This window comes from Ornithodoros turicata, chromosome 5, assembly GCF_037126465.1.
Source record: "Ornithodoros turicata isolate Travis chromosome 5, ASM3712646v1, whole genome shotgun sequence".
NCBI classification, from domain to species: Eukaryota; Metazoa; Arthropoda; class Arachnida; order Ixodida; family Argasidae; genus Ornithodoros; species Ornithodoros turicata.
In genome coordinates, this window is record NC_088205.1 from 83315940 (window position 1) to 83325988 (window position 10049).

The 10049-nt window shown below is 45.6% G+C and overlaps 2 protein-coding genes across 3 annotated transcripts; both read left to right on the forward strand.

Moving 5' to 3' along the window:
- The first annotated feature begins 85 nt into the window (after positions 1 to 85).
- LOC135395051 (glutamyl-tRNA(Gln) amidotransferase subunit B, mitochondrial-like) lies at positions 86 to 2815 on the forward strand. Its single transcript, XM_064626239.1, has 11 exons — positions 86 to 304; positions 364 to 517; positions 585 to 698; positions 750 to 1062; positions 1130 to 1243; positions 1309 to 1393; positions 1464 to 1647; positions 1719 to 1843; positions 1902 to 2025; positions 2097 to 2186; positions 2662 to 2815. The coding sequence occupies exons 1-11, from the start codon at positions 222 to 224 to the stop codon at positions 2791 to 2793; spliced, it is 1518 nt and encodes a 505-aa protein (XP_064482309.1). The 5' UTR covers positions 86 to 221; the 3' UTR covers positions 2794 to 2815.
- A 1475-nt stretch (positions 2816 to 4290) lies between these two features.
- LOC135395052 (ATP-binding cassette sub-family E member 1-like) lies at positions 4291 to 9999 on the forward strand. 2 transcript variants are annotated; one of them, XM_064626240.1, is made up of 16 exons: positions 4291 to 4389; positions 5140 to 5270; positions 5337 to 5422; positions 5812 to 5909; positions 5970 to 6087; positions 6180 to 6317; positions 6399 to 6468; positions 7293 to 7389; positions 7453 to 7542; positions 7590 to 7711; positions 7851 to 8000; positions 8064 to 8195; positions 8915 to 9084; positions 9147 to 9412; positions 9720 to 9831; positions 9892 to 9999. In XM_064626240.1, exons 2-16 carry the CDS (start codon positions 5162 to 5164, stop codon positions 9937 to 9939), a joined length of 1806 nt encoding a protein of 601 aa, XP_064482310.1. In that variant the 5' UTR covers positions 4291 to 4389; positions 5140 to 5161; the 3' UTR covers positions 9940 to 9999. The 2 variants fall into 2 exon arrangements, with proteins under 2 accessions (XP_064482310.1, XP_064482311.1); XM_064626241.1 differs by having other exon boundaries at positions 4306 to 4411.
- Positions 10000 to 10049: the final 50 nt, after the last annotated feature.

Here is a 10049-nt window from a genome sequence, read left to right on the forward strand (position 1 = left end):
TAAATCATGTTACATGAAAAAATATTTCTAGGTTACCGTCCATGTCGTTTCAAAGTTGCAGAAATCTTTGGTGAGTAGTGAAAGCAGACGACAAACAAATGCGCGGCTGCGTAGCCGAGTGGTAAAGCGTTCCTGCGGCTTTCGCGGTTTTGTGAGATGACCAACCTTTCTTATACCTTGTGTATCATATCGATGAATTCTAATTGTACATAAAACCAAATATGAGTCATACGTCTTGCTTTTACTTGTTTCGTAAGTTCGGAACCGCTACATTGTCTCGGTGTCTCTCAACCAAGCCTCAAGGGTAATACTCCTGCCCACTACATATACAGCCACAAATATAATACTGTATGTCATCTGTAGGGAGCCTCGTAAATGGGAAAGTGTAGTTGGCCTCGAAGTTCACGTCCAGATTGCCTCGGACACCAAACTTTTTTCATCTTCACCATACAGTTTCGGTTGGGCACCGAATAGTCAAGTGTCAGCATTCGACGCTTCGACCCCTGGAACCTTACCCGTGGGTACTTAGGTGCACGCAGCACCTTTAAACCGACAGACTTAACTGATGACCGTTTTCCAAACAGGTGCTAAACAAGCGCTGTGTCGAAGCTGCTGTGCTGACTGCTTTGGCGCTGAATAGCACCATTCACAGGGTTTCCTGTTTCGATAGGAAGCATTACTTCTATGCCGATATGCCGGTAACAACTGTTTCTATACGAAAATGGGGACTGATAGTGGGCCTTTTCCAGGCAGGTTACCAAATAACCCAGCAGCGCCGACCACTGGCTACCGGGGGGTACCTGAACTTCCCGGTGTTCATACCCGGAAGCCAAGAGACATACTATCGACGTGCACCTCTGAAGCAGCTGCAACTGGAACAGGACAGTGGAAAGAGCTTGCATGACAGTGGCCGAGGTCTCATTGACCTCAACAGGGCTGGAGTCGGACTCATGGAGCTGGTCTTTGATCCATGCTTGAGAGACGGAGAAGAGGCAGCTTCATTGACAAAGGAGCTGCTGTTGCTCTTGCGTGCCATAGGAGCATGCACAGGGAAAATGGAAGGTAGGCGCATGCAAAGTGCGGAGTCATCGTCAGACTACTATAGCTTGTTCCTTTCACCACGTTGTAGAGGGAGCCTTACGAGTGGATGCCAATGTGTCTGTCAACAGGCCGGGCGAGCCCCTGGGAGTCCGTACAGAAGTCAAAAACCTCAACAGCGTCCGAGCCGTCGCGTCAGCTGTTGGTGCGCACCTAATTATGCTGTCTGCTTCGAAACTGCTTGAATACGTTACAAATATTTCATTGCAGAGTACGAAATTGGGAGACAGGTACAAGAGTTGTCTCAAGGTAGACCCATCCAGAACTGGACCATGGCCTTTGACTCAGATACACGGTGTGACCCTAAGTGAAACCTCAATTGAACTACGAGTGTTTCTGCAATTTTGCAATTCCACGTATTGCAGGAGGACCATCCCAATGAGGGACAAGGAGGTGGTGCAGGACTATAGGTTTATGCCCGAGCCAAACCTACCCCCGCTGGTGTTGGATGGTGAGGAAGTGAGGAAGTTGCCAACGTTGCCTTCGGAACATCGTCAGCGGCTCGTAGATGAGTACTGCCTTCCATTGCATCAGGCACAGACCATTGTGGTTAGTTGGTGCCTCACGGATAAAAAACAAATCCTGTTATAGAAGAATGTCCTTCTGAAAAAACTTTACAGAGTGAAGACAGTCTGTTGCTGTTCTTTGAGGAGGTCATGAAACAAGGTCAGCAGGATGCAAGGCGTGTAGCCCACTGGCTGCTCTCGGAGCTTGTGGGGCGTACGCCCGAGGGGATCTTGGACTGGTACTTACATCTCCTAGCCTCATTCCTGTTGGAATAACATAATTTTTGGTTCTTGTAGCTACGTGGACAGTGCAAGGTTTGGTCAGCTTCTCACACTATTGGGCCGAGGAACGATTTCTCATGGAACTGCTCAAAATGTCCTCCAGTTGATGGTGGAAGGAGACCCTAGAACACCTGCAGTTGTGAGAGATAGTTTCGTTTATACTCTTCTCTTTCTCTTTTTTTGTATGTACAAGCGATAATATTCCCACAGATTGTTGACCACATGTCGTGGCAGCAGATAGAGGAACAAGAGCAATTAAAAGGGCTCTGTCTCAGAGCAATGGAACAACATCCAGATTCTGTAAGTTTCAACAGCAATGTGGTGGTAATGGGGGGGCAGTGAGCTCAGGCTGGGGGGTCTCGGGGGTTCCTTTCGTGCATGGATATCGGACAGGTTGTTTGCTATTTCATTTTATATGGCACATTTTTGCAGGATTATTAACTCGCATGAATTTTGCTTACCGCGGGTAATGTTTTTTCATTTTTTGGGGGAAGGATATCAACATGATTATTTGGAACAACACAAAGCAAATAAACATTTCCTAATTACCTAGCTGAATGCCATAAATGGAAGCGGCTGTAGCATATATTTTGAGTCATTGTGTATACTGCATATAGCATGTGTCATTCTATTACACTTAATTCTGTAGAGAGAAAGTTCTTACTGTACCACTTCTTTTAACTTGCGCTCATCTCCCTGTGGTGAGGCGCTCCAAACTCCCCTGTGTGGAGCATTTAAAAATAGATTATTTGCACGAAAATGTTATTATTACTAGGTGAAGAAGGCACGAGCAGGAAAGAAGAGGGCCTTAAACCCGCTGATGGCTGCCGTCCGAGTCCTATCCGAGAATCGTGCGGATATGGCTGCTGCAAAAGCTATTATGCTCAAGTTAATAGAAGAGACGTAATAAATGTTAGAAAATTGTTAAATTGTTTCTTTCGCAATTTCTCCGTGAATTCTCGTTTTTCTCATTGAAAGACGAGTGAATATAATGTCGACAAAAAAGGTTGTCAGAGAAAGCAGAAACAAAAGAAGATAAAAGTCTTCCACAAACAACATTTCTTGCGATGCAAATATGCTGTGAGAACAAAGATTTAGAAGAGGTATTTGAGGGCAAACCACCTTACAGGTATACGTAATATGCAGCAAAGTAATGCTTCTCAACTAGGGATTATCTTGCACACTAACTCATGTAACATAAGAATCAAGCAGTCGCTTCAAGACGTTAGCGTTTTCTAGCTCTTCAGGTATGTGGAGGATTTCCTGGTATTCTATAAAAATGTGTAAGGAGGTCTGTTTGTGTGTGAACAAGATATTCTAGAGGAGTTCGGGAGCAAAAGGACTGCCCTTCACATTCGAACTACCGGTAGACGGAGCTTTTCAATTTCTCAATCTACGCACGGAGGATTCAGTCCACCACAGATTTTGGGCGAATACAACACTAGATCTAAGAAGAGAGTATTGACGTTTAGTTGAAAAAATGCGCAGGGGACAAAATGTACTAGAGTCGTACAGTTGGATGCTACGCATGTTAATTGGTGGCGGTAGCGTGGTTAAAAAGGAAAAAGGGTCCGCATTTGAGGGTATGTCCTTGTCTTCTGGGGAGGCCTGTCAACATCCTGAATCTGCTCTGAGTGTCCCAAAACTTGTAGAATGTTGCGGGCAGGCATGATGTTCCTGTTTAAGCTGTATTGACTGTACACTCAGGTTAATCGTCCAAAAGAAGAAAAATGATGTCCAGGTTCAACCAATCAATTAAAATAGTTTATTTAATATAATGAACTACACCAAGGTGGGTCCGCGAGGACGGGCCTGTGATGCAGTTCCAAATAAATACATGGTTCCAGAACAGGAGCAGGTTCACTTGTTTGAGTGTCCATGTGTGGAGTATAAAATTCAGCTGGAGTGTGGGAGTTTTGTTGAACAGACAGGGTTAACATGTTTTTTTTTTTCTTTTTTGTATAATCTGGAACTATCACTATCATCAAAAGCTTCCGCTTGTGCAAATCACATCAAATGGGCCGGTGTGCTGCTAATGTTTTGCAAAGCAATCGGTGCTTGTGGGAATCTTGCATCGAGTACCCACGGCGCTTTGAGAGAATGGGGGCATTCTTCTAGCAACTTCTGTTGCTCTGTTTCCTGCGTAGAGGCGCGGTGCCCCTGAGGTACTGAGAGGTAACAGCCTATGTATACTAGCAGACGACGTGAACGACGTGTTGCTGTCGTCTGCTGTTAACTTGGGCGCATGCGCGGTGAAGTAGGTTTCTCTTCTAAACTATTTTTGAATGTACAACAGTATAAATTGTATAAGTCTGAAGCCGTTTCAAGAAGTTGCCTCGTTCACTTCCAATTGCATCTTTAGTTCTCGAAATATTTCGAATTTGTATTGGTTGGTATTGCCATCTGTCGTTCGAGTTTTAAATTTCGGAGGACTGACTGCCATTTCCATCCTGGTGCTCACGTGGATGCCTAGAAACCACGATTGCCCTACGCTAACTGTTTGGTGAGATGCAAAAGTGTTCAAGGTGTGCTTTCGAGGGATACGTAATAGACGAATGAACTCCATTGAGATGGTGCTGATTTTCTGTCAAAATTATAGCTGCTAAGCGATCGTTTTCCGCCGTCTTCTTGTCCAATCTGTTGTCATCTAGGTCTGTTTGGGACATCGAACCGGCGGTTGGGAAAAAGTTGCCTTATATGTCTGCTTGCTGTAATACCATATTGTTGAACCATAATTGTGACAAAAGACAGTCTGCGACTCATTAAAAGGCAAAGTTATCGCCCATCCTCCGTGTTACAACACCCTGCTATGAAGCAATTGTCACTTCAAGCACCCATCCTGAACACAAAAACCGCAATGAAAGCGCGGTGTTGCAGTCAGAAAGAAAAAAAAAAGAAAAGAAAGAAGGCTGCCAAAGATGTATTGAGGAACTGTACGTACACAGCTAGATGCCACGCAAAATAAAATGGGTTATGCGATATTATTTCCGTAATATGCCATTGAAACCATATCACATGTCAGGCAGTCTAATTGCTCTACATAGGTGGTGTTCACTGCTCGGTAATTGTATGATATAATTATAAGCAACCGCACAGTGATGCAACAACTCCAACGGGCTAAAACTACGATCTCGCCGACTTTATAGTTTAGGATTCAAATTCAAGTGCGTGTATGCTAATTAATAGTGTCACACTTCATTCTGCAAGGACCGTGTGTCGTCTTATTAAAATCGTGTCGTCTGCTTCTCTCTAGGGTAACTTAAAGGGACCGCATTATGAGCACTCAGGAAAAACTCACACGTATCGCTATTGTTAACACAGACAAGTGTAAGCCCAAGCGATGCAAGCAGGAGTGTAAGAGGTCGTGCCCCGTAGTACGGCTAGGTAAGCCTGTGTTGCTCAATCCTTGTTCAATCCTGTACTGTCCTTCTGTACGTGAGTGCTTTTCAGGAAAACTATGTATTGAAGTGACGCCTAATGACAAGATAGCAGCCATCTCAGAGAACCTCTGTATTGGATGCGGTATTTGTGTAAAGGTAAGTCGTGGCGCTCTTACTTTTCAGGCGACCCTTCACAAATATTGGGGTAACATATGGGCCTTTTAATCTACAGTTCAGGGTGAAACTGGGCATTACGTGTGCATTGTGGTCTTATCGGATCAAAGTAAAAAGGATTTTTTTGTGTACATCAGACGCAAATCCGCGTATCTTTTCCGTTCAAGTTCAGTCCAGCAACTCACCGTATATATGAGTGTAACGGCTGCAGCTTCTTTTCAAACAAGATTCTTAAAATTTCTTAAAGATATTACCCGTTTAATAAACGTACTATGAAAAATGAAAAGTCGGGACACTCTACACAAAAAGCGCCAACTGTTAAGCATGGTCGAGTGTTAAGATGAAAAAGGTGTCCGTGTTCTACCGTGCAGAAATGTCCTTTCGAAGCAGTCTCCATCATCAACCTTCCCAGCAATCTAGAGAAAGATACGACGCATCGTTACAGCCAAAACTCATTCAAGCTGCACAGGTAAGATCACAGACGTCACAGAGACTAAGTGCTAATGGTGGCACGCGACTATCATGCAAGGTTGCCAACGCCTCGGCCTGGAGAAGTCCTGGGTTTGGTGGGAACCAACGGTATTGGCAAGTCGACCGCCCTCAAGATTCTGGCGGGAAAACTGAAACCCAACCTCGGCAGATATGGGGTAAGACCATTTTTGTGCCTGCCCCAGATGTCACGAAACCTCGAGTGGTCAGTAAAATTAACTGTCTTCACGTTTCAACTACATTTTTGCAGGACCCACCTGACTGGACAGAAATCTTGCAGTATTTTCGAGGCTCTGAGCTGCAGAACTACTTCACAAAGATCCTGGAGGACGACCTGAAAGCCATCATCAAGCCTCAATACGTGGACCAGATTCCCAAGGCTGTCAAGGTGGATGCAGAAGAACTGCTCGATTCAAGACCAAATTTGACCGACAGATCCTAGATGCGGCATTTTTCTTTTCATTTCTAGGGTTCAGTTCAGCAACTGATAGACAAGAAAGATGAGCTGAAGCAGCAAGACCACGTGTGCAATATTCTCGGTGAGAAAGTAAAAAAGAAGCCGAAGCTCTTTGGCTGCATGTAGGGTATGAGTTTATAGCTAGGGCCTTGTGTTTTACGTGTGAACCCAGTAAAACCCGTTTTCACCCCCTGGATTTGTACCGCCGTCACTTTGGGCAAACCCAGTGGTGCAATTGCGTGTGCATTCCCCTGTGTGTTAAACCCTATATCTTCAGGCTTTATTTATAACCCGAACGTGCCACAGGACACGCCTTATTGGGCCATCTTATTGGCCCAATTGGCCTTATCGGGCCATCCTCAGCAGGTATGCAACAACATTTGAGCAGGTGGTGTCAGGAGTAGAACGTGCGTTAGGGCAAGAGCCTCACCAACTGAAAGCCCGGTGCAAAGCCAGTGAGAGATTGTCAGAATGGACATTCATGAGGTGTACAAATGAATGACTACTCATTCCATTGATGGCTTCCAACCGAGCATTTCCTTATATTCTCACATGGCACTACGCTTTTGTGGTGATAGTCAAGTACAGCCAGGGCCGGCGATAAGGGGGATGCATAGGCCCTGCGCACGAAGCCCTCAAGCCCTTTTTTTTAAAATACCAAGTATGCGCTTAATCGTGTAAAACAGGCCCCGTGATGTACCTTTGCCTCGGGCCCTGCACACTCCTAGCACCGGCGCTGAGTACGGTTGCTGTCACCCTTAATTGTAATGCGCAAGCACGAGGACGCCAGCACAGTGGAGTGTTGGTCGCCATGTTTGAGATAAATATAGGTGGCCCGGTGCATGCTCTTCAACTTGTTTGTTTGAAACTGTGCAAACACTATGGTGAAACATGCGCTTTTGTTAGACCTGAACAGTGTACGAAATCGGAACGTAGAAGACCTCTCTGGTGGAGAACTGCAACGGTTTGCCTGCGCTATGGTGTGCATTCAGAAGGCAGACATGTGAGTCACTTCCTGCTCAACCTCCTCCCTAAATGACCCGCTGACGTTATCGCCTCGACGCAGATTCATGTTTGACGAGCCCTCCAGTTACCTGGATGTGAAGCAGCGTCTGAAAGCTGCGCAGGCCATCCGCTCACTCATCCATCCGCAGAAGTAGGTGGAGTGCTCCACGGGTCGTCCTCTCACTCTTTCATTTTCAGGTACATCATTGTGGTGGAGCACGACCTGTCCGTGCTCGATTATTTATCCGACTTTATCTGTTGCCTGTACGGAGTTCCTGGCTGTTACGGCGTTGTCACCATGCCTTTCTCGGTGCGAGAAGGTACCCACTTTTTATTCTCGCTCAGACCTTAGTCAAAGTGAAAGATACTCATTGTGGAACAATTGAGGAATCCAAAAAGCACGGTTCTCTGTAGTGCATTAGACTCACAATAGTTTTGGGCACTCCTCCTCTATCGCAGGAATAAACATTTTCCTGGACGGCTTCGTTCCGACAGAGAACCTTCGTTTCCGAGACACCTCCCTGGTGTTCAAGGTGGCCGAGACGGCGACAGAAGAAGAGATCAAGCGCATGTGCCGCTATGAGTACCCTTCGATGCGCAAAGTCCTCGGTGAGGAATGACGATGCCCGTCCGAGTACCCGGCAAATTGACGATTATGATTTTGGCTCTCAGGTGACTTTGAGATGAATGTCGATGCGGGAACATTCACGGACTCCGAGATCATCGTTATGCTGGGAGAGAACGGCACAGGGAAAACTACCTTCATCCGCATGATGGCGGGCCGACTAAAACCCGAGGAAGGGGGTGAGCCATTTAAGTTCGGTTCCCAAGCAGCGCAGTATCTTGGCCCAATATCGGCTGGACCAATATTTCCGATACCCAGCCAATATTGCCCAATATTGTTGCGCTGTTTGGGTTAGAGCTTTTAACTAGGGCTGTCTGAATAGCACGGTTCCACACTTCGTTGATGTAATATTAAAACAATGAGAACGTGCAGAATCACCTGCAAATACTGTTTAAATAGGATTACTTACTCAATTCGGACTCAAAGTTTAAAATATTTGTGCAGCTCTACTTATAACTCGTGGTTCCACAAACTTTCAAATTTCCAATTACATTTGGCCAGGTTCGAAACGGTCACAAACATGACCTTACTAATCGAGAGCCTTTATAATTTATAAAAAGTGAGTTTAAAATCTAATACGTATGACGTGCGGGAGAATAAAAAATGCTGCGTTTGCCAAGCGCAAGCCCAAATACTTAATGTACTAGATAACGCAACTAATCTTATTACTTACAACTACATAATAATAATTATAATACAATACATACAAATAATTACAATACATAATCATCCTACAACTTATCAACTTGTCGACGGGTTCATGACATTACTAGTTGCGAGACGTAACATTAGAGATAAGCGTTTTACTAATAAAAGAGCGCGTTAAATTAAATACGGTAAGATTTCGTGTATCCCCCAGCGGAGAAATCTTTAGGCCCAATTTCTTCTTCCTTTGCAGTGGAGATCCCGCCACTGAACATCAGCTACAAGCCGCAGAAAATTTCGCCCAAGTCTCAGGGCACTGTGCGACAGCTTCTGCACGACAAGATCCGGGACGCGTATACGCATCCGCAGTTCATAGCGGACGTTATGAAGCCCCTTCTCATCGACAACATCATCGACCAAGAAGTAAGTTGTCGTCTCGGCAGCTTTCACTGGAGTGGATAAGAAGGCGGGTTAATGTGCCGTAGGTCCAGAACCTGTCTGGAGGCGAATTGCAGCGAGTGGCTCTGGCACTGTGCCTGGGGAAACCCGCAGATGTGTACCTCATAGACGAACCCTCGGCTTACTTGGACTCCGAGCAGCGTCTTGTGGCAGCCAAGGTCATCAAACGCTTTATTCTCCACGCCAAGAAGACGGGATTTGTTGTGGAGCACGATTTCATCATGGCCACCTATCTGGCTGACCGTGTCATAGTCTTTGAAGGACAGCCCTCGGTTCGCACCACTGCAAACACGTGAGTTTCATTTCAGTCAACCGGGTCTTTATCTGCGAAAATGGATCGGGGTGACTTCTGCCCCTTGTGGCAGATTCAACGTGTTACTTCATGGTTTCATAGCAGCTTTTCGCACAAATCAGTTGGGCCGACCCGATAAACGTGTGCCGACGAGATACATGTTCTTTCATGTAATAAGTTGTGGTCAAGGAATTCGCTTGAAATGGTCAGCGAAAACCTGGAAAAGTCAGGGAATTTGAAGGCTGCAGTTTGGTAGACACCCTGTGAGTTCAGTATTGCTGGAATTTGTTTTTTATCCATCGCGTAGACCACAAACCCTGCTGGCCGGCATGAACAAGTTCTTGGAGCTGCTCAACATCACGTTCCGAAGAGACCCCAACAACTTCCGGCCGCGAATCAACAAGCTCAACTCCGTCAAAGTGAGTGCCACCCGTTTGCTGTTGCTATACCACGTTGTTGATGTAAACTTTTCCTCGCAGGACACGGAACAAAAGAAGGGTGGAAACTTCTTCTTCCTAGAAGACTGAAATGGTGGATGTTGTGGGCTTTTTGTTGTCAGTGGCTCATTAAAAAAAAAAAAAAGAAAAGAAGAAGCAGTGATTCCGCTATGAGTTGGATTCGATAAGAATAGATCTTG

Excerpts from the sequence above, each read along its gene's own strand:
- LOC135395051 (XM_064626239.1), top strand. The coding sequence starts at position 222 with ATGAGTCATACGTCTTGCTTTTACTTGTTTCGTAAGTTCGGAACCGCT. Across the intron at positions 518-584 it reads CGACCCCTGGAACCTTACCC|GTGCTAAACAAGCGCTGTGT; the intron begins GTGGGTACTTAG and ends TTTTCCAAACAG. Across the intron at positions 1,648-1,718 it reads ATCAGGCACAGACCATTGTG|AGTGAAGACAGTCTGTTGCT; the intron begins GTTAGTTGGTGC and ends AAAACTTTACAG.
- LOC135395052 (XM_064626240.1), top strand. The coding sequence starts at position 5,162 with ATGAGCACTCAGGAAAAACTCACACGTATCGCTATTGTTAACACAGAC. Across the intron at positions 6,318-6,398 it reads AGATTCCCAAGGCTGTCAAG|GGTTCAGTTCAGCAACTGAT; the intron begins GTGGATGCAGAA and ends TTTCATTTCTAG. Across the intron at positions 7,712-7,850 it reads GCCTTTCTCGGTGCGAGAAG|GAATAAACATTTTCCTGGAC; the intron begins GTACCCACTTTT and ends CCTCTATCGCAG.